The sequence below is a fragment of the Mustela putorius genome, unplaced genomic scaffold, assembly GCF_011764305.1.
Source record: "Mustela putorius furo isolate JIRA1106 unplaced genomic scaffold, ASM1176430v1.1 tig00000827_pilon_pilon_pilon, whole genome shotgun sequence".
Taxonomy (NCBI): Eukaryota; Metazoa; Chordata; class Mammalia; order Carnivora; family Mustelidae; genus Mustela; species Mustela putorius.
In genome coordinates, this window is record NW_025421489.1 from 3600187 (window position 1) to 3624074 (window position 23888).

At 39.8% G+C, this 23888-nt stretch overlaps 1 protein-coding gene across 7 annotated transcripts in view; it reads left to right on the forward strand.

Moving 5' to 3' along the window:
- Positions 1-23888, forward strand: part of CUNH10orf67 (chromosome unknown C10orf67 homolog) — a 143412-nt gene that overhangs the window by 6524 nt on the left and 113000 nt on the right. For 6 of the 7 annotated variants that reach the window (XR_006608105.1, XR_006608106.1, XM_045084971.1 and 3 more), the window contains exons 2-4: positions 7419-7539; positions 14878-15021; positions 17076-17150. Coding sequence is in view for 5 of the 7 variants with exons in the window: in XM_045084971.1 (XP_044940906.1) it covers positions 7419-7539; positions 14878-15021; positions 17076-17150 (340 nt within the window). In the remaining 2 variants the exon portion in view is untranslated. The remainder of the gene's footprint in view (positions 1-7418; positions 7540-14877; positions 15022-17075; positions 17151-23888) is intronic. The other variant, XM_013058925.2, reaches the window with a different exon arrangement.

Here is a 23888-nt window from a genome sequence, read left to right on the forward strand (position 1 = left end):
AGACAGCACCGAGAACCTTCCCTGCTTGAACATCAGAGGCAGTGAGTGCCAGGGGCTGACCCGGACCAGACCCGGGCGTCAACTCAACTGCGCGCCCATAGACTGACTTCATGTTTGGGTGCTTAATTTCCTATGCCTTTCTGATCCTGTTTGTCGTGTGACTTGTCTTCTGTCCTGCTTTGTGTGCTCTGCAGGCAGCCAAGTTTAATCACAGGATGAAATGTCATTGAGTCTAGAATCCTGAACCTGCTTTATAATTGTGATTTAGGGGTATGGGGTGGCTCAGTGGGTTAAGCCTCTGCCTTCGGCTCAAGTCATGATCCCAGAGTCCTGGGATCAAGCCCCGCATCGGGCTCTCTGCTCAGCAGGGAGACTGCTTCTCCCTCTCTCTCTGCCTGCCTCTCTGCCTACTTGTGATCTCTCTCTCTGTCAAATAAATAAATAAAATCTTTAAAAAAAATTGTGACTTAACTTTGCTTTATGATTGAATAAAGCTGACATGGTGGAAACACACAACTCATGTGTGCTTCTCCACAGTGTGCTTATGACAAGTATGGAAATGCAAAGAAGCACCCCAGAGAATCCGCTGGGTTCCAGACATAGTGTTCACTGACTCCGTTGTATACTCTTCATACTCAGAATTGATCACTTCAGCCAGACCCCATTCTCTGCCTTCTGGTTCAATGACCAAAGGACCACCGGGTGGTGAGCTATCAGTTCAATTAAATCTCATCGAATTCAATGGAGCTATTGTATTTCTGGATGAAAACATTCTTCCCCTGAGAACTAAGACCTCCAAGCCAGCAGATCATAAAGTTGCTGGGACAGGAAGCAATACTCCTGGGAGCTGGTTATTAGGTATAAGAAAGAGAGAGGAGCCGCCTCTACTTCTGTCTCTGGGCTCCTGGACGGACCTGTAGCCATGGGAGAGGCAGCAGCCCATACTGATTTAAAGCATAGACTGCATCCTGTAAGACAGAAACACATCTTTTCATGGATCTGTCTCACAACTGCCATAATCAAATCCTCAGTAAGCTTTGAGGGGCCAGGCCGTACTGGGTGATGGGATATGTGATAAGACTCATCATTTCCAAGGGCATGAGCCCATTGCTGCACTTCTTTTGCTATGAAATGAGCACTTTTATCAGAAGTGAAGATGTGCACGAAGTCATGATGGTGGATAAGGCATTTTGCAATGGATGGTGATTCTGGAAGATGCATTGTGGTCGGGGAATACAAATCCATATCGCTAGACATATCCATATGTAGACATCGGCGTAGAATACTTACGTCTACCCCGGGGAGGCTGATGGCAGAGGGTCAGTGTTATCAGGCAGCCACCAAGTGGCTGGCTATCCCCACTGGTTAATACTGGCACATTAGGGACTCACTGCTGCTCTTTCTTGTTGGCTGATGAGGCATTCGGTGCTTGCCTCAGCCAGGCCAGACTCGGTAAGGTGACGTCCGTGTTGTTGAACTCCATCCCTACCACCATTGCCATTTCGTTCAAGGGCCATTGAGCGAGCCCTGGGATGGTTGTAGAAACTAACTGCTATCCAGAGTATGTCATTTCACCTGCTTCATCACTGAACACTTTCTCTGTGATGGATGCCCTTTGGTGAGTATCCAAATGGAGCACAAGTATCTTTATAGACTGTGCCTGTTCTTTTGCTTTTTAAAAAACTTTATTTATTTATTTAGAGAGCATGAGTGGGGGGAGGGGCAAAGGGAGAGCCCGATGTGGGGCTTAATCTCAGGACCCTGAGATCTTGACCTGAGCCAAAACTTGAGTTAGACGCTTCAACAGAGCCACCCAGGTGCCCCTAACCTGTGCCCCGCAGAACTCTTCCCCGGACTTTCTTGTCACCAATCTCTCAGTCTCCTTCCTTCCAAGTCCCTGGCCATGATCCACTTAAAATTTTAGCAACAGGCATAAATTAATACAGAGACACAATTCTGGCGAGCTCTCATTCAGAAAAGTAAACAGGTGAATGTACTACTTTAATTCTCTTCAGAGGAAGGGTTTTCCTTCACGGCTGTCCTTCAAGGTCACCTCTGAGCGGGGCTGTGGGACTATAGGTATCCCCCTTCGGACGGCAGCACCTTCTGTTAACCGGGCCTGAGTCTTTCCTTTCTCAGTCAACTGATCAGACAGAGACTTCCCATGAGGCTGTACCTGTGGATTCAGGGGGAAGAGGCAATGGAGCAGGGGCTAAGGGCTCCTGGAAATGTCTTTCCCTCTGCTTGAGCCTGGTCTCTGATGTCACTTCCATCTTATGAGACTAAAGCTGCTCATGCCCAATTTTATGGTTTGGTGGGTCAGATAAAACCCAATTTATCATGGGAAATCAGGCCTGATGACTCATGTTTAGGCATTCAATCTTTTCCAGGCTCAATAGCAAGCCAGGACTGTTTCTCAAAAGGATGATAGTGATCTATACAAGAAGGTAGAAGATCTGCTCGAAAATCCTAGACGTCTCTGCTATGTTTTTCTTAGTGGTGCTTGCCAGAAGATCACAGATAATTCCTCTATTTGTCATAGACAAATAGTGCCATTATCTGCTGGATCACAACGCCCCAGTGGAAGAACAGCTTGTACTACAGTCTAGATTTCTTTTATTCCAGGCTCCCAGAAAAATGGGCAGCCTTACCTATGACTTGGAAAATGGGTTGAAGTAGCACACACAACCCTTTGACCAACACCTCCCCATTTCCCCACTTCTCAGCCTCTGCAACCACCAATCAATTCTCTGTTTTTGTGAGTTTGGGTTTTTTAGACTCCCTATATAAATGAGACAATACAATATTTGTTTTCCTCTGTCTAACTTATTTTACTCAGTATAATGCCCTCGGTGTTCATCTATGTCGTCACAAATGGCAGGATTTCCTTCCCTTTTTTAAGGTGGAAGAATATTCCATTGTATATAAACATTACATTTTCTTTACCCATTTATCCATTAATGAGCACTTGGGTTATTTCCATGTCTTGGCTATTTTTTTAAGGATTTTATTTATTTATTTGACACAGATCACAAGTAGACAGAGAGGCAGGTCGAGAGGGGGAACCAGGGTCCCTGCTGAGCAGTGAGCCCAATGCGGAACTCAATCCCAGGACCCAGAGATCATGACCTGAGCCAAAGGCAGAGGCTTTAACCCACTGAGCCACCTAGGTGCCCCTGCCTTGGTTATTTTGAATAATGTTTCAATGAATCTGGGGTTGTAAATATTGAGATAATGACTTAATTTCCTTTGAATATATACTCAGAAATGGGATTGCAAGTACATAAAGTATCCTATTTTTAATTTCTTGTAAAAGTTTCCTTTTCTTAATCAAAATTCCACTGACCAGCCTTACCTGTCATTGATGACTCCCACTTTAATGAGTCACCTCGCTGGTGATTCAAATGCGGATGCTCTATTTTCCTCATTTTTTTTTTTACATTTATTACATTTATATACCCCATCTCCCAGTCATGCTAGCTCTGTGCTACTGCTCCTGTTTGTGACACTACCCTACAACATTCTTGGCTACTAGCCCCATTGGCCTTTTCCTCTTCATAGCTCCCAACCTTTCTCACCATGGAGAAATTCACTCATGTCATTGACCCCCATGTTGATTTCTCCACTCTGGCAAGGGAAGAGCAAGGACGGAATAGGAAGATGGAAAAGAAAGTGCCTACATGTGACTTTAATAAGTGGAACCATAGGGAGACTATATCTTAGGTTGAGGGTACTGCCCAGCTGTAGATATATTTTGAAAATATTTAATAGGTGAGTATGGTACATCAGGCATATGTAATGAGAGGGGAGTTTACCACTGCTTCAGAATATATAACATATTTTTGTTTACTTGCTTACTGGTTGTCTCTCCCTTTAGAATGTAAGTTCCGTGAGAACAAAAACTTGGACTTGTCCACTCCTGTTATCTTTGGTGCCAGAAACCGTGCCTGGTAAACGTTAGATACTCAGTTATTCTTTGTTATATGCATGAAGCTCAGACAAGTAGTTTGCACCCATATTTTGGAGGTTAGAATAAGCAGACTGAATTTAGTTGTCTTGGACAGGGAAGGCTATCAAAGTCTTTATAGCAGGATAGTAAAACATCCTGAGTGTTAGTAAGATACCTTTAGGGACCATGGGAATGACAGATTGAAAAGACAAAAATTTGGAGGCTTGTAGTAATTTTAGGAAATGTTTATTGTCTATATTTTGTGGGATACTTGTTTGAAAATATAATGATTTTTATTTTTATTTTGTGTTTTAAAAGATTTCCAAACATGTAAAAAGAATTTCTGTAAAACGTGTTCTAGGAAAAAAACCTGCGACATGTACAATTTGTTATCAATAATAGTTGTCGTCCTAGGCGCCTGGGTGGCTCAGTGGGTTAAAGCCTCTGCCTTTGGCTCGAGTCATGATCCTAGGGTCCTGGTATAGAGCCCTGTGTCAGGTTCTTTTCTTGGCGGGGATCCTGCTTCCCCCTCTCTCTCTGCCCGCCCCTCTTCCTACTTGTGATCTCTGTCTGTCAAAGAAAGAAAGAAAGAATAGTTGTTGTCCTTTGAAAGTATCAAAAACATTTTCCTTCAAATTTTATGTAATCACCACTTACAAATTGGTTTTCTCTTATTTCTTATAAACTGCTTTAAAACATATGTTTTAAAACTTTTATCAGAACTGATCATATGATTCATCCATTTCTATAGGGTAGTCTATTATCATACTTATTTTTAACATCATAATTATAATTTAGTGGTAGTTTTCACACATGATTTTTGAAAATGGTTACAAATCTTATATGGACAAAGCTTTAAATGTTGATGATCTTTCTACTTAATTACTATATCTTAGTCTTAAAAACATTCAATATGGGGGTGCCTGGCTGGCTTAGAAGAGCTAGCAGATCTTGGGGTTGTGAGTATGAGCCCCATATTGGGTGTTGAGATCACTTAAATAAGTAAAAAACTTAAAAAATTAAAATTAAAAATTCAATACAATTTATTGAGAGGACTTTCTGGGTCAAGACTCTGTAGTGTGAGATCTTACCCTGTAGTGTGAGATCTTACCCTGCATGTAAGCTAACAAGTTTGCTTGACTCATGGCCATTAGCAGAAGACCCAAGACTCCTGGGTCAAAAACAAGACTTTATCATCATCGCGAAAACAGTATCCAGACCTTCGTATTCATTTGTGTTGATTTGCCATACCCCTCAGTGCCATGAGGGTGACACCAAAGACCTGTCATGGATACGTATACACACAGTGTGTTGATTAAAGGAAGGGATCCCTGAGCTCCCCACTTTCATAGTAAAGAGTACCAGCCTGCTTCTTGGCAGTAGAAAGGCATTACCTCATCCTTTAAGGTTGCTCAATGCAAACACAATTCTGAGAATGGCCTGTGTAAAGAGTGGTCAGGATTTTGCATTCTTGGCATATGCAGAAAGAATGTGCAGGGCCACTCTGGGTCCAAGGAGATTGCCTCTTCCAACAGTACTCTGATAGTGAGAAAAAAAAAAAAACAAAAAAACAATAAACAATGTAGGCTCCTAAAATGAAATTAGAGCAAATCTAAAATAGAATTTTCTGTGGAAAAGTACCAGAAATATTAGTTGAAACTGAGATATACAATATTACTGCTGTTCCCTGCCCATCTGGATAACGTTACTGATGAGATCTGTTATCAGGATGATATTGATGAGTGTATAGAAGATTAGTTGACAACTGAGTGAGGTTAATTGAAAATCATTATATTAAGTGTTATAAACTTAGTCACTCTTGATTGAATATGACTATACTTCAATAGTTTCTTACAAACATGATGAAAAAATGATGATACTTCAGAACACAGTTGTTGAAATGGACAACTGCCTCCGCAGCACCGACAAAAGTTAGCATTTCTTGAGGGCTTACTATGTGACATGCATCATTCCAAGTACTTCTAGATATCAACACAACAATCCTGACAATATCTATGAAATAGGGACTCTTGTTTTTCACAAGAGGAAACTAAGGCACAGAGAGGTTTCATAATTTACATGATGTCTCATAGCTAGGGTATCAGCATGCTTTTAGCTCTGATTGACAGAAGCTCTCACGTTGGTGCATTTATTATATGACATTGTAGGAAGGCCAGAAGTATGACAGGTTGTAGAGCTAGTTGAGTCAATAGCTAAACAAAGTTGTTTGTCAAAATTATTTCTGTATTTTTGTTTGTTTTAAAGCTCATCATCTATGTATTGGCTTTGCCCTTTGGCTGGCCCCACTTGTGGTCACCAGATGGCTGTGGCACTTCTTGGCATCACCTCCACACATGGCAATGTTCAGAGTCACAGAGGAAAACTCTCCTCCAGTGCCCCTGTGTAGAAGCATGAAAAGCTTTACCCCAAATCCCCCAAAAGATCTTTTCTCATGCCATTCTTGGCAGAACCAAGTTCCATACCCACCGCTGAAACAATCTACCCAGAAGAGTGGGATCTTTGTGGTGGGCTGAGACCAGACAAGAGTTACTCTTGGCACTTGGAATAGGATGACCCTGCCCTGAATTCTGTGGGACATAAACCTGAGACTCTGCCAGCAAATAAAAAGGAGAGAAAGGGTTGCATGGGGTGCCCCCATCAGGGTCTTGTCCAGCTGGCCAGCAGACAAGGGAAGACAGAAGCACACTCTGTCTTCAGAGCCTGCACTGAAAATCTGCTAATTCTTTTTTATTTTTTTTAAGATTTTATTTATTTGAGAGAGAGAGAGAGATGGTAAACCAATTGTATGTGAATGTAAATAACATTTAAAAGAAAGTGAAGTATATTTTTCAAAACAAAAACTCTGATGAGTATAGTGTCATTGCTTTATATGTTTGTACATCTTTATGACACCTGACTTAAAGCCTGATAGCTGAATTCTCATATCTGCTTCTACATTCATGTCGTAACCTGTCGCTCCTAAAAAACTGCCCTAAACGTTTGTGAGAGCATGACAGTGGAAAAGGCAGATAAAATATTAATACCATTATGAAAATAATTTTGACCTTGTGGGTTCCCCGGAGGAGGATCCTGGAACCCCAGGGGGGTCCTCAGGCCACACTTTGAGAACCACTACCTGAAAGTATTTTTCTTGATATGCCCATGCATAACCTATAATGGCTCTGAGCAGTAGCCCAGGTAAAACAGTAGAAGGATATTAAAAGGAGGCACAAATTGATCATATCTCAGAAAATGGAAATAAGATGAGTTTCAGAGCAGTATGCCCCAGGGCAGAGAATCGGCAGGGAAAACCCCAAATCATGAGCAGCCAATTCGAGCTTTCCTCACTTTACCAGTCCCTTTGAATCTTTAAATAGAATATGATTTACACAAAAATATGTGCAATAACACATATTTTAAAGGAAATGGCTATTCTTTAAAGCACTTTTACTCTCCATTTTTTCCCCAGACTTACTATTTCAGATGATTTGAAGGTTGGCTTTTTCTGCACAGACCATGCTACGCAGACAGATACAAGCGAAATTCTGCCCTTAAAAGAGCTAAGCTCATCTACAGAAAAGCTAATACGGGTAAATCTGAATTTATTTTCAAACTTCTGAGATTATTTTGGGTATTGTTTGCCTTGATGTCTCTTTCCTTCACAGAACTGAAATGACTAAAAATTTTTAAATTCGCAAGCTGAATTGGATGACAGTCATGTTTTTTAAAAATAATTTGTATCAACTACTGCTTATATTTATATCATGCTTATATGTATTAACTGGTTTAGTGAAGTATGTTGTTACTCTCTTGGGAATTTTTTGATATCTGCGAACATTTTCTATTTACGGTACTTTAGAAATTATGAAATATTTTTGGATGGTAGAAAAATGTGGAGAGTCACATAGTGAATCACTGTGTTGCCCAGCATACAGCTTTGTCAAATCTTGACTTCCTACCATATTTCCTTTGGATTTTTTTTGGCTGTAAAGAAATAGAACATTTCATATATCTCAGATATCAAGAGTTATTAAAACCCCTAATCAATAAAACTGTCACATGGGATAGCATACTCCTATAAATACTCCTGTGTACTTTGTTTCTGTTTCTTCACTGAACAGTGCAACCTGAATATCAGTCCGTATTGGTAGTTTCCTTGTCATTTTCACAAGTATATCCTGTAATAAAATGTGCTTCATTTATTTAGCTCTCTCCCTATTAATAGGCATTTTGGTTGTTTCAAATCTTCTACTGTGATAAAGAATTCTGTACATACTCAGAGGCCATCCAGTCTGTGGCATAAACTTAGAAGTGGAATTTCTGAGTCAGAGGATGTATGCATTAGTCATTTTGAGGGATATTGCCAAATTGCTCTGTGCAGCGATGGTACCAATTTACACCCCGACCCGTAACTTCTGGAAGCGTCTCTTTTCTTACATACTTGCCAGTTTGTTGCCTTTTCTAATAATACCTTCAGAAAAGTTTTGTAACTTTATTTTCTTGCAGCTGGTCATGTCCAAATGGCTAAGTTCTGGTCAGTAGAATTAGATGGAAATATTATGTGGCAGCTTTAGAGAACCTTCTTTAAGAAATGGCTCCCGTGCACTTGCCTTCTGCTGCTTTACTTCCTCCTTCTCTTCTCCCTTCCACCCATCCTGCTTTCCTCGCTCCCTCTCTCCCTCGCTTCTTTTCCTTATTTCTGTGCCTAGAACACTGATGCTATATAGATGTATTAATCCTCACTCCTATCTTTATTTCTAGTTCATAAATTTCCTATCTTTTTTATTTTTTAACTTAGTCTACTATTTTGGTTTCAATTTGTTTTCCTTTTTTCTGATTCCTTGTGTTGGAGCTCAGTATCAACTAGGATGTCATACAGCTCTCTTTTTAGGAAATATAACTATATTGGTTTAATCAAATACGAAGTCACTTAGAAGTAGGCATCTGTAGTTGGGGCCGTAGCTCTCTGTTGTCCTCTACGTGCCAGACTTGTTTTATCTTTCTAAATCTCCATTATTAGTGCGTGGCTTTTGCTTTCATTTTTCTGACCTCAGAGTAGCAAGATGGCTGCTCTGCTTCCAGCCGCCATCTGCATTTCACACAGGAAGGAGACTATGAGAGAAGGGGGGCGGTGGTGACCATGGTAGGAAAGCAGGAACTTTCCATAGAAAACCCCAGCTTATTGATCATTGGCCCTAACTGTATCACTTGACCACCTCAACAGGAAGGAGTTCTAGAGTAGTGAGCAATTTAGTTAGATGTAGTTCTGTCCAGACAAAGTCCCAGTCCTCTCAGTAAGGAAGAACCAGTGTAATGGATCATGGGTTTGGATAGTGGGCTCTCAGCTCCCAGTGCCTACAGTGCATCATTTCTGTGGCCCCTCTTTTCTTTTATAAGCATTTACAGTCTTGTATTTCCCCCCAAATACTTCTTTACCTTCACCCCACAAATTTGGAAATGTAGCATTTTGTTAGTATTCATAGTACTAGTTATTTTTATTAGTTATTGCTTTTAATATTGATTAATATTGTATTGAAATGCTCTAACATTTTCCAGGTATGCTTTTTAGTTATTGTTATGTTGTTGATTTTTAAAGTCAGTCTTTTGTTATCGGTGAAAACTCTTTGTGAGACAAATTATTTGGTATCTGCAACTTATACTGAAGCTTTGTGTGAGGTCAGTCTTTGTCATTGTGCCCTGGATACGGGAAATTAAAAATAATCTGCATTCATTCAAATAGTTCAGAGTGTATATATATGTAAGTGTATATGTGTACATGTCCATATATATGTATGTAAATATATTTATTTTGCCATTCTGTTCGCTACTAATATCCTTATACCAACATTCTTTGGCATAGTGTTTGCCTGATAAATCTTTCCTGTCCTTACACTGACCTCATTTCTGTGTTGCATCCTTGGTATATCTTTTACAGATTATAGATAGTAGGTTTAAAAAGCACCCAATCTTATCATCTTTCCAATAGCTAGTTTATTCTCTTAATATTAGTTGTGATTACTAATCTATTTTAATTTTTTTGTCAACTTATTTTGTAATTTCTCTTACCTTCTTCTTTAATACTTCTTTTTTTCTCCCTCCCTACTTTTCTTTGGATTGATCAACTTTCTTTAGTTCCTATTCTCTCCTCTATTGGGAATTAAGTGAATCATGTTATCTATCTATCTTTTTTAATTAATTTTATTTTTTTCAGTGTTCTAAGAGTCACTGTTTATGCACCACACCCAGTGCTCCATGCAATATGTGCTGAATCATGTTATCTTTATTCTTTTAATGATTGCCTCCAGTTTTAACATGTGCACTTGGTTTTACAGTGTGTGGACGTAGCCAGAATTTCTAATTTCTGTCAAACAATGCAAGAAACTTACTACTTTTATCTGTAATCACCCCCCATCTTACATGTTATTATTTTCAAGTATGTCAGTTCTACCTTTTTTCCTAATATTTTTTGCAGTTATCTATTCATATCATTATTTTATACACTTAATATTTGTTTTGATTTGCTCACATTTGCTAATTTCCTTCTCAACATTACTTCCTGTATATCTTACTTAATTTTGAGTTTAATTTTCGTTCTTCCTAAAGATCCCTTGATTCTTCTTTCAGCAAAGAGCATGGTCTACTTAGTGTTAGTATTGTACAACCTCACATAACATGTAACACCCTTGAAATTGTATAGATCTGTTTACTGCCCTCCCTGGTGCCTTATGCCTTGGTTATTGTATGTATTGTATTTACATACATTATACACACAGCCTATAATGTTTGCTTTAAACATTCTTATATATCTTATGCTAATAAGAAGAAAAACCAGTCTTTTACCTGGATATATACTATTTCCAATACTCCTGTTTTTCTGAAAATCTAAGTTTCCAGTCTATAAATATTTCTTTTTTTTTTTTAAGATTTTATTTATTTATTTGACGGAGAGAGATCACAAGTAGGCAGAGAGGCAGGCAGAGAGAGAGAGGAGGAAGCAGGCTCCCTGCTGAGCAGAGAGCCCGATGCGGGACTCGATCCCAGGACCCTGAGATCATAACCTGAGTCGAAGGCAGCAGCTTAACCCACTGAGCCACCCAGGCGCCCTATAATATTTCTTTTTAGTCTGATTCTTTAACAATTCTCAATTTAGGCAATGAGTTCTCATAGTTTTCCTTATTTAAAATGTTACATTGATATGGGATTCTAGATTGATAAGTATTTTTTTTTTCCTTTTTGCTATGGCATTGCTCTTCTGACTTCCTTGGTTTCTAATAAAAGTTTAATCATACCAAAAGTTATTTCCCTGCATGTACTTGTTTTCTTTCCTGACTGCTTTCAAGATTTTCTTTTGGGGGTGTCTGGTTTTCTCAGTCAGTAAAGCATGCCACTCTTGCTCTTGAGGTCGTGAGTTTGAGCCCTATGTTTTGTGTAGGCATTCTTAAGAAGAAAAAAGATTTTCTTTTTATCTTTGATTTTCAACAGTTGAATTATTATGTACCTAGGTGTGGTTCATATGTCTTTATCTTGCATGAGGTTTGTTTAGCATCTTGAATCTTTGTTTTTTTTTATCATATTTGGGAGCTTTTTGGCATTATATCTTCAAGCATTTTTTTTTCCTACCCTACTTTTTTTATCATCTCCTTCTGCAACTCTAGTTACTTGCATGTTAATACCTCTGTTTATGGACTTACATATCGCTAATTTCTGCTCACTTTTAAAATTTTTAGAAATTATTTCCTCTTTTTTGTTCTACTGATTTATCTTCAAGTTCACACACTCTTCCCCTTTGTCATCATTATTCTTTTATTCTTTTTTAAGATTTTATTTATTTGTTTGAGAGAGATACAGGGAGAGAGCACAAGCAGTGGGGAGAGGCAGCAGTAGAAGCAGACTCCCCTCTGAGTGGGGAGCCTGACATAGGACTCCATCCCAGGACCTGGAGACAATGACCTGAGCTGAAGGCAAACACTTAACCATCTGAGCCACCCAGGTGCCCCTGTCATCTTTATTCTTCTATTAAACTGCTCCAGTGAATTTTTAACTTCAGACATTTTAGTTTTCAACTCTTGAATTTCTGCTTGTTTTCTTTATTGTAGTTTCTATTTGTCTGCTGATACTGCCTATTTTTTCCCATTTGTTATAAGTTTATACTCTCTTGACTTTATTCTGCATAGTTAAAATAGCTGCTTTAAAATCATTGCCTAATAATTCCAACATTTGGGTAATATTGGTTTTGGCCTGAAAGATCTTTGTTGGGGAGACTGAATCACATCTTCCTGTTGTTTTTTTTTAATCAGGTATTTTGAATTATTCCTTGGGTACTGTGAACGTTATGTCCTGGCTTCTGATATTTATGTATATATTCCCCCAAAGACTGTTGATATCTTTGTTTTAGCACATAATAAACTTGTTTGGATTCCAAATATAAATGTTTCTTGGTTGACAGCCCAAATCTCATTGGGCTGCTTGCAGTCTCTTCCGTGTATGTGTGTTTTAGGGGTTACGTTGAGGTTTGTTCTAAGTTTATATACAGACTTTTCACTCCTTCTCTTTGGTTCTTTTATTTTTAGGAACCCCACACAATTACATTCAGTATGTGTGATTGCTCTATCATTTTACTACTCAGACCATAAAGGCCAATGATTTCTAGTTGAGGTTTGGCTGCCTTGTGAGGTCATTCAACTCAGCTGCCCAAGCAGGCATCTCACCCTACATCAGTTCCTTCCTCTGACTTTTGAATCCCCTCCAGGATCTCCTGCTTCTGTTTATTCTCCAGAATAATGATTGTGTTTTGTTCATATTTTATCTAGAGTTTATAGTGATCTGTGGGAGTCTCACTTCCAGTGGAGTTTGTTTGACCACACAGGATTTCTCTGCCTCCGTTCCTCCTCTTCCTCCACACATGACTGGGTCTTCTAAAGGCAAAGTCATCTCTGCCTGTTCCTGGAAATTAAGGAATTCCTTAAGATTTCACTTGTTTTCAAATATTTTTAAAAATAATTTCTAAATATAGTACCCTTCATGAGTTGACCACATGGTATAAGAAAATAGTCATAACTATTCAAACCTGGGCCTTCCATTTCTAATCCTATGATGTTGGATTAGATAATCACTTAACCACTGGAAGTCTTATTACCCTCATTTGCAGAATAAAATGTTTGCTGTAGTTTCAGGATACTAAAATGAGATTCTTTCCAGGATGCCAGTACAGCAGTTCTCAAATTCCAAAGTGAGTTTGAGTTAGGTTCCATTTGCAGAATTTGCAAAAGGAATGTTGCGTTAGATCAATGACTCTTGGCTTTTGAAATAGATCAAGGATAATCAAAATAAAGGAGTCAGGAGGTGAAGAGGAAAAATTACTGAGGTGATCAAGAAAGCATTATTGCTCTTCTCTTTATATAAGAGTTACCAGAAGCAATCCTCCTCAACTCAAAGCTAGTAAGGCAGGCTTTATGGAACCTGAAGTATGTTTGCTGCTTTGGGAAAACACAGAGGCCTGGTGCTGACCTGTACTTAAAGAAGCTAAGAAGATGAAGTGGCTAAGTTGGTATCATTCTATATTTCCAGGGTTGTTGGGGTGAGGAATGTATGATTGTTTCCCATTAGCAACATGTGGCCTATGAAAGAGGAAAAGGGAGAGTAAGTGCCTCATCATGGGGACATTCTGGGCACTATCCAGTAGAATGATCTAAAAGGACAGAGGACCCCCAATAATAGGAAGAAGGGAAAAAAAGAATTCTATATTCATAGGGCCTGAGGAAGGAGTAGCAATGATCACTCAGTCTTATTTTGAATGAGTTTAACTCATGGTAATAATATTCTAAATTTCACCTTGAGGCTGTGTTTTGAGTGACAGTAGGATTTTATATTCGAAGCACGAGCAGAAAAGTTGTGGAACTGACTGAAGTTCCCATTCAGGGCAGGGGAAGATTGCCTAGGGAATACATTTTAAATAGATGGTGGAAGACAAAAATACATTGTATGTTTTGGTGATCAGAAATGATTGTTAGTCAACATGCTGGTTATATATTAAAGTGCTTGGCTAGTAAACTCAAAACAAATGTTGATTTTTGCCTATCTATTCTGATTTAATATCCACATCTTGGATTGTACATTTTGAGGTATGATAAAGTGTTGTTGTTAGCTCAGATATTTTATTCTGCATGGGAAGAATAAATGGGAGGAATGTTTCTTCTCTCCCTTTCTCCATTAGCATATGTTAATTTAGCAGATTAACTGGGATTCTCCAATGTACATCATATTCCAGAGGTGTTCTTGAAAGGCAGGGCAGGCCCCTGACTACATTCCAGGTCATTCCTCCATGTTGGGGAGGAAAAAATTTTTCTTTACCTTTGAACATTCTTCTAGCTGGTCTAAGAATCAAATTGACAAGAGACAGATTAACAAGAGAAAAAAACTTAGTAACATGTATACCTCCTGAATACATGCGAGAGACCGAGGAAAATTGTGTAACTCTCTGAAATGGCCTTAATTACTACTTTCAACTAAAGACAAAAGAAGATTTTGGGGGAGGAGGGGAGCAGTTATGGGAGATTCTGAAGAAGAGTACAATAAACAAGGTTTATTGTTTATGCATACGGTTACGTAGACTTAAATCAGCATAGGAGTTTCTAGAGATTTTAAGTCATCCCCCTCTTGCTGGTATAGCTAGGGACACACCCTTACAAGTGGAGATTTCCCTTCTAAATGTAAATGTCTCTTATGAGAGGGTCACTTCAACTCAGTTTTGGAGCTTCACCTGTGTTTGCAGTTTCTTAAAAATAATCAGCCTAAAATAATCAATATGCCAAAGAGACATGTCTTAGGGTGGCAGAATTTGCTTCTCTAAACCCCAAACCAAGCAGTGTACTAGCCTTCACACACAGTGCCCTTACTCTCTTCAATAATGTACATTTTTCTAATTTCAGATTATTAGATCCCTTCAAGTGGATTTTGGGTTCCTCAAAGAATTGCTTCAGTTGAAATTTGAGGACCGTCTTAAAGAAGAGTCTTTTAATCTCTTCACTGCTCTACATGACAGGATCCTAACAATTGAAAAACATTATCAAGAGGTACACGTTCTTTCATTTCCTTTGTTCTATATGTGGTTGATCTTGTGCTTAGATCGGTATATACTACAGTTTTGAATTTAGCAACTCATGAGGGCAACTTAATTTGCATATGTTGTGTCTCATATTAGAGCTAGTCCATATAGTAGCTTTACTTTGGGTCAGGAACTTTGTAAGTACTCTGTATATAATTTAATCTAATCCTCACACTAACCCCATGAAGTAGGTGTGATTATTATCCCTCTCTCACAGATGAGGAAATTGAGGCCCGGGAAGTTTAATTAACTTGCTTAAAGCCATCAGTTAAACTACAGAGTTTATTTTCCTGACCAGACAGTTTGATGCTTAAGATCTGGCTCTTAAGCACAGTTTTACAGGATATTATTTGTGCTTATTATCTCTGTAGGAGCCCAAGGCTTGAAAACTGTGCTGCTTCAAGAAATTTCCTAAAATCTTTGGTCAGGTTAGCATATTTGTCTGGCATTAAGAACAACTATTGCTTTTCCTCAGTTATAAAACAAAACTCCCCCTCTTCTATGGGCCCTTCCATTCTGAGAACCACACTAAGCCTTTTAAATGTGTTTCCTCCATAAGTCCCTCAACAACACTTAAATGAAACCCAGTTATCCGTGATCTACAGATAAGGAAACTGACATGCCAAGGTTAAGTAACCTGCTTCAGGTCAGGCAGATTGAAAGTGGCACAATGATATTGAAATCCAATTCTGTCTGACTCTAAAACCTAATCGTTGTTTGCAGTCCATGCTGGAATCAGAACTGAAATCAGAATCAAGGTTTGTGGGGTTTTTTTGATGTACTGTCTTTCATTCTTATCCAAAACAATGGTCAACTGATAGGATTAATCAGAAAATGACTCTGGTTTATGGCTAGGGGGCTCTAGATTTTTTTTTTCCTTAAGATTTTATTTATTTATCTGACAGAGATAGAGATCACAGGTGGGTAGAGAGGCAGGCAGAGAAAGAGGAGGAAGCAGACTCCCTGCCAAGCAGAGAACTCCATGCTGGGCTCGATCCCAGGACCCTGAGATTGTGACCTGAACAGAAGGCAGAGGCTTAACCCACTGAGCCACCCAGGCGCCCCTAGATTTCTTTTTATGAGCATATCCCATTCAAAAGGTACAAGGGCCAGGAGAGGATATGAATTACAAATAGGTTTTACTGTTTTTAAAAGCAGCTCTAGGAAGATAGTGGAAAGACTTAAATATATAAAGTGAAATAAAATGCTTAATTATCTGTATTTATTTTATCCATTTGAGCTCTCTATTGCCTATAGTTAAGTATAAGTAAAAATCAAACACAGCATAGGGCACCTGGCTGGCTCAGTCGGTTGGGTGGCTGGCTCTTAATTTCAGCTCAGGTCATGATCTCAGGGTCACGAGATCGAGTTCTGCATTGGGCTCTGTGGTCAGTGTAGAGTCTGCTTGAGAGTTTCTCTCTCCCTCTCCTTCCCCTCCCCCTGCTCACACATGCGCACTCTCTCATGTGTGCTCTTTCTCTCAAAAATAAATAAACAAATCTTTTTTTTTTAAAGGTTTTATTTATTTATTAGACAGAGAGAGAGAGAGAGAGATCACAAATAGGCAGAAAGGCAGACGGAGAGAGAGGGGGAAGCAGGCTTCCTACTGAGCAGAGAGCCGGATGCAAGGCTTGATCCCAGGACCCTGAGATCATGACCTGAGCCAAAGGCAGAGGCTTAACCCACTGAGCCACCTAGGCGCCCCAAAAAATCTTTTTTTTTTAATTTATTTTTTATTTATTTTCAGCATAACAGTATTCATTATTTTTGCACCACACCCAGTCCATGTAATCCGTGCCCTCTATAATACCCACCACCTGGTACCCTGACAAATCTTTTTTAAAAAAAAAAGATTGAATGCAGTCTAATAGCTGTAGTGCAGGAGAAATGATTACAAATTGGATTTTTCACAAGATTTGTGATGATCTGAATCTTGGTTTTATATGGGGTCCCTCAGTAGGGTGTGAGAGTCATATGTGGAAATACAGTATGGTGCTCACTGTACTTATTTTTGGTTTGCAGAATGAGGACATCATAAGAAAATGCTATAATCAGCAGTTGGCTGATGCCATAGCTGCTATCAAAGGAATGTACAAGGTGGGTTTTTGGTGCTCTCATGGGTAAAGCCAGCTTCCCACCCTGTGAATGCAGAGTGGGGCTCACTGGGGGGTTCCCAGTCTGTGTTTTTGGTTTTGAAGATCTGTCTGCCCAGTTTTCAGGTCACTGAAAAGGGATCAGGCCTAAGACTGTTCACACTCACATAAAATTGACCAAAATAACACTTTATTGTGGCAGGTATCAATTTGTAGAGACTGGAAAATTCCAGTCTGGTGTCTGGGTAAGTGAGGAAGTAATCCAAAGTCTGTTTGGTGAGCATGCGGTTGGATAGAAGGTCAGATAGTCCCAGCGAGTTCATTGCGATTGCCATAACTCCCAGTGAATGATCTCTTACCCTTGGTGGAGGATCTTTTCTACTGATAAGGACATGTCTATCTGCCAGACATGGCGCTTCACTCTCCTACACAATGGGAACATGCATAGTTTTCAATGATTTCCTTTTAGGGTTTGTAGAACCAAGTGCTTCCTTTAGATTTGATAACTGTAATCTTGCCTTTCATTTTGTTAAACCTCTGGGAAGAAATACTTTTTATTATGGCAAATTGTTCATTGATTGCATACTTCTTTTCAGAGCATTTATCACATTTGTATTTAATTATGTAATTGCCGGTTACGTGTTTTGTTCCATGCCAGGCTGTAACCCTTATGAGGGCAGAGATATTGTCGGTCTTATTCACAGCTCTGCCTGCCTCTTTGCGCTGGGCCTGATAAACAATTAGCAATTGTGGAAGTGGGAGAGGGAGAAGCAGGGAGCTCTATGTGGGGCTCTATCCCGGGACCCTCAGATGAGGACCTGAGCCGAAGGCAGACACGGAACCTACTGAGCCACCCAGTTGCCCCTTCCTGCTTCCTTTCCAGATATGGCGTGAACATAGACAAATCAGGTACCTGACCAGTGTGACCTGAAACTAAGTTGGCTCTGAGGTTTGGGGAGGAGGTTATTCTTTGTCATTTAACAAGCCTTTCAGGAAGAAATATCCTCCTGCTTTCTTTGTTTGACATCGTTGTCTCCTGATGCTTGGAATTGCGGCAGCCAATCTGCAGCCAAGGACTGAGGCACTTTGGATGTGCTAAAGGCAGCAGAGAGGAAAGATGGAAAGCACTGGGGTCCTTGAGGAACATCACTGAGCAACTCAATAACTCTGGCCCGGACCTGCCTCTGGCCCTTTCATTTCATGAGATAATATCCTTCTTCTCGTTTAAGCCACTGGTTCAGTAATTTCCAGCTGAAAATATTCTAGAACCTACTGCTGTGACAACAATCTCTGTGACACCATGCCAGATGTGTTCCCACAGGGCGGTGACCCTGTCTTTCTCCCCTGCAGCGTTACTCCCTCCTCTCCCACACCAAGGTGGAACCTAATCCCCCCTCCTTGAATCAGGGCTGGCCTTGGTGCCTTGCTCGTGGGTATAGAAGGGGCCATTGCACCCGTTCAGAGGCTAGGTCTAAAAAAACCTTTGCAGCTTCATTCTCATCCTCTTGGAACCTTTCTTTCCGGATTCACCCTCTCTGAATCCAGCTGCTGTGTTGTGAGAAACTCAAGCTGTTTGGAGTATCTACCTGTGGGTACTGGGTCCAGAGGCTCAGCTGAGCTCAGCATTCATGGCATCCAGCCCCCAGCCATTTTCTTTTTCCATCTGAGGTTCCAGACATTACAGAGAAGAGACAAGACATCCCCTTGGGCTGGTCTTAATTCCTCACCCCACGGAGCTCGTGAGCATGATAAACAGTTGTGGTTTTATGGTGCTAAGGTTGGGGAGATGTATCATGCAGCACTAAATAGACGGCTGGCACGGCTCCCTTGCACTCACATCAATAAGCAACTTCCACATTGCCGTTGTTGGACAGACGGCTGCTCTAATAGTTCTGCCAGGACCACATGGCATCCGGGTTCGACAGTTACCATCATGCGTGCTTTAGAACCAGGACCCTGGCTGGAGTCCGACTACTTGGGTTAGAGTCCTGGCTCGGTCACTTTATTGTGATGTGACCTTAGGCGGAAGATTGAACCTCTCTGCCTCAGTTTTGTCATCTGTCAAATGAGGATCATTATAGTGCCCCCCTCGCAGGCTTGTTATGAGGGCAGAATGAGGATGGAATGAACAGATCCCTGTGCAGCACTTACAGTGGTGTCTGCAACAAGAGAAGTGCCGTCTGAGTGTCTGCCAACTCAACAAACATTTCACATGTTTGTGACGCTCCTTGGCACTGGTCATTTGTTGTGCCCCCTTAATTCTCTTAGTACTTAGACCAGTAGCTTTCTGACTACTGACTGCAGGTATGGGAAAGTGCCCTTAAGATAGCTGTAGTAATCGTCTGTACCTGTTATGTTGAACCATAGGAAATTGCCACCTTTGTCTCCCAAAATGCAAAATACCAGCAATTTCCTATGTTTCAACATAGTAAACATACTTATCTTAATAGACAAAGGCAGCAACAAACTACATAAAATATTAGGCTGTAATATCTTAAAGTAGAAGAAATTCGTCTTCAGTTTAACTGAACACATGTTGAGTGAGTACTGCATGCTTGAGATACGGCGAATACTGACATTACAAAGATGAATGAGAGATGAATAGGGGTGAATTACAAACTTGGCCATGATATACTTTGTTTATTGCAGAGATAAAGGTATAATAGGAGATATGGAAACACCACAATGGGAGCAGTTAGGTTTGCTTTCATGCTTTGGGAAGGCTTCACAGAGAAGGTGACATTTGTGCTGGGCTTTAAAGTAAATTCTCAGTTGGTAGACAAGAAATACCAAGGGATTCTAGGCAGACAGCATAGTGTCTGTTAGGATGTTTTCAGTGGCAAATGATACCTAATTCACACAGACATTAGTTAAAAGAATGTATTGGTTCATGTAACTGTAACGTATAGTGATAGTAATGACTTCAGGAAAAGCTGGATCTAGCTGCTCAAATAGTCTTATCAAATAATCTTATCTTGTCCATATCCTGCTTCTACTTTCTCTGATGGTTTGAGTTCCAGGCAGGTTCTCTTCATATGAGAACAACCTTAGGCAGAGCATCTCTCTCTGAATAGTTCCTACAAGAGTCTCAAGACTGACCCTGACCAATCTGGCCTAGTTATTGTCCCCCACCCTCCACTGCAAGCCAAGCCAGAGTGACATGCCCATCCCAGGAAGTAATATAAGGAGTGTTTTACTATATGGAAAAGAGAGGTTTGGGTACCTAAAGGAGTGATGTTGGGTAGGCAAAACTTTAGGCAAATTGGCTTCCCACTTACAATAGCATGTGAAACGGCAAATAGGACCTGGTCAGATTGCTGAATGTTGCAGCACCCCACATGGTAGCCAGTACCCATAGGTGGCTATTAAAATAGAAGTTGAGATTAAATTAAAAATTCAATTCCTGGGTTGCATTAGCCATAGATTTCCCAGCAATATTCTATGAAACCGAATAACTTAGGAGAATTCATGAAAGTTTGCACAGGTACCTTTGATTTTATTTTATCTTTATGCTTTTATTAATAACAGTGAAAGAGCTATGCTTTATTGACTGCTTTCTTTGTGCAGGGAGTTTAGATATATCGTTTTATTCAGTCTTCACATGAGCAAGTGGCAAGAGCCAGGACCCCACCACAATTCCTCAGTTTCTAATGTGGTGCAGAGAGCAGTGGTAAGAACAAGAGCCACATTACAGCCGTGTATTCTTACTTGGTGCTCTTGCTAATTATAAGGTATAAATTACACCACTATGGAAGTGCCTGTGCTATCCAGCTCATCCAAAATGTGCTATCCAGCTCATCCAAAATGTGGTGCCCAGAGATGAAGTCCAAGTATCTTTTGCCTGTTTCAGCCCCACGAAGTAAGCATTTGAGGTGGGCAGTAGTATCCTCATTGGCTAGACTTAGGAAACTGAGCCAAGGTGACATTAAGCAACTTGCCCAAGGCCACAGAGCTTGTCGGTTATAGAGCTGGGAGTCCAGTTCCCATCTGTGTCTCTACAGTTTTTCCACATAAAATGGGAAATGCTTGAATTTTCTGAGCAGGAGAAAATTCTAGGTGGATACTCCTGTAAGGGCATTAAAATGTGTTGGTGAAATGGAGATACAGATTTCCCTCTAGGAAGACAGGAACCATGGAGATTCTCCTCAGTGCCCAGTGCAGTGCTTGGATTTTAATAAATATTTATTGGCGAAAAATAGAAGAAAGAACGAGAAAGAGGGAAGGAAAGAAGATGAGCTACTATCTGTAGTTGAAGGGAGAATGTTGGCTAGTGGAGTGGAGGGACTGTGGACTAGTGGCTAGTGGAGGGGAGGGACAAAAGGAATGACGTTCCGCCCTAGATTAAAAGAATTTCTAGAGACATCTCACTAAATGCATATGTGGGGCTAGTTAGGATCCTGCTTTGAACAAACAAACTGTTAGGGAAAAAAGTTCCAAGATAATTAGAAAAATTTTATTATGGACTAGATATTAAGTGATATTAAGAAACCGTTATTTTTGTTAGTGTGTTGGTGGCAGTATGATTATATGAGAAAATAAAGAAACCCTTAGTGATTAGAGATGAACTGGAAAGTATGTAGGGGTCAAAGATAAGATGTCTAGGATTCCCATAAAAATACACAAACACAGAATGGGTTGATAACTGTGTAATGGACTATTATAATTTTCTCTACTTTGGTGTATGTTTCATCATAAAAAGTAGACATATTTGAAAAATGCCCTTTACTCCTCTTTCTTAGCATTCAAGGTGGAGTCTGCGCTCTCTTGCTTGGTCTATGTCTTCCTGCCCTTTGGTGACCCGAGCCCCCTGGGCTCCCCAGGTTCATTCTGCTGCAGCTTTCAGACCCTCAAATCTGCCAAATATGTTCCTGCCTTGGGGCTTATCCCTGAACCCTCTGGTCTCCATCTTCATACTGCAGCTCAAGTGTGCCTCCTCAGGCTTCCTGTGATCACCACTGCTCAAGGACAGAACTTGTAGGCCAGTCTGTCCCTATTCCATCACCCTATTCTGTGGTCTTCAGAGAAGTTGCCTAAGATTATCCTGTTCATGTTTATTTACCTTTGAGTGTTCTGGTTCACCCCACTAGATTCTCTGCTTTGGGAGAGCCGCCATCTTGGCTTTATACCTAGAGGCATGTAGCAGGGGCTGGATAAGCCTGTGTTGAGACAATAAACACAGGAACAAATTAATAGGGAAGGGCTTTCTGAGCATGAATCTTTCCACAGCCATAAAGGAAAATAAAAATACACATAAAATGAAAAACTTATGTACAACAAAAGAAAGTAAAAATAGTTTGAAGAAAAATGAAGAACTCAGAAATTTGTGCAAATAAAATATGCAAATAATGTATTAATATTCCTGATGTATTGAGAGCTCCTATCGATCATTAAGATAATGCTGAATAGGGGCACCTAGGTGTCTCAGTCGGTTAAGCATCTGACTGGTGATCTCAGCTTGGGTCATGATCTCAGAGTGGTAAGAACTTGAGCCCTGCATCAGGCTCTGTGCTCAGTGGGGAATCTGCTTGAGATTCTTTCCTCCTCCCTCTCCCTCATGCTCTCTCTCTCTAAATAAATAAAAATATCCAAATGGCCAACAGACTTAAAAAAATGTTTAACCTTATTAAAAATCAAACAAATGCAAATGAAGCAAAAAATACTATTTTCATCTATCCAATTGGCAGGAATTTGAAGATTGATATTACCTACTTTTGGCAGGTGTGGGTTAATGAGTAAACACATATATTGTGGAAGCATAAATTGGTACCACCCATCTGGAAGAAAATTTAGCAAATTCTAAAAAAAAATTAAATGTGCATTTATGTTGACCTAGTAATCCCAATTTAAGGGGGTAAAAATACATATACAATGACTAGCATTGTTAACTAGTTTTTAATAGAAAATAATGGAATCATACTACTTAATGACATAAATGATAGAAAATACCCATTTAAACTAAGGTAAATTCATATGTATTACTATGAAGGCATTTCCAAGATACATTTTTAAAAAATTCTTTTTAAGATTTTTTATTTATTTAATTGCCAGAGAGAGATCATAAGTAGGCAGAGGGGCAGGCAGAGAGACAGAGAGGAGGAAGCAGGCTCCTTGACGAGCAGAGAGCCCGATGTGGGACTCAATCCCAGGACCCTGAGATCATGACCTGAGCCGAAGGCAGAGATTAAGCCACTGAGCCACCCAGGTGCCCCCTCCAAGATACATTTTAATTGAAAAAAATGTGGCAGAACAACACAATATTGGAGACCATGCAGAATGTCTGGAGGATGAGGGAGAAAAAGAAACACTTTAATTTAATGTTTTTGTTCTTTTATAATGGCCATGCTTCCATTTTTTTATAACATGTGTCACTTAGTAGTAAAAACAAGTATCATTTCAGTTGTAATACATTTCTTTTTTCCCCTACCCTTTCTCTTTTTTCTTTTCCTTGACATTGACTTTTACAATAATTAAGGCAGCTGTCTTTCAAAATGTCACACGTTCTGTATCTGTTAGTTTGCTTCCTCAAGGGAATGTGCCATTTGTTCCTCTGTTTTCCATATTTCTCATAAATTAGAATTTAACTCTAAAATCTTGATTGGAATCAAATTCAAATTTATACCTTGACAAGAATGGCTTATTGGCAGGGTTTTTAAAAAGCAAACAACTACTTGCAGTGTTATTTACACACATAAAAGTACACAGATTATAAATGTACAATCCAAATTTTTATTAAAAAGAGGAA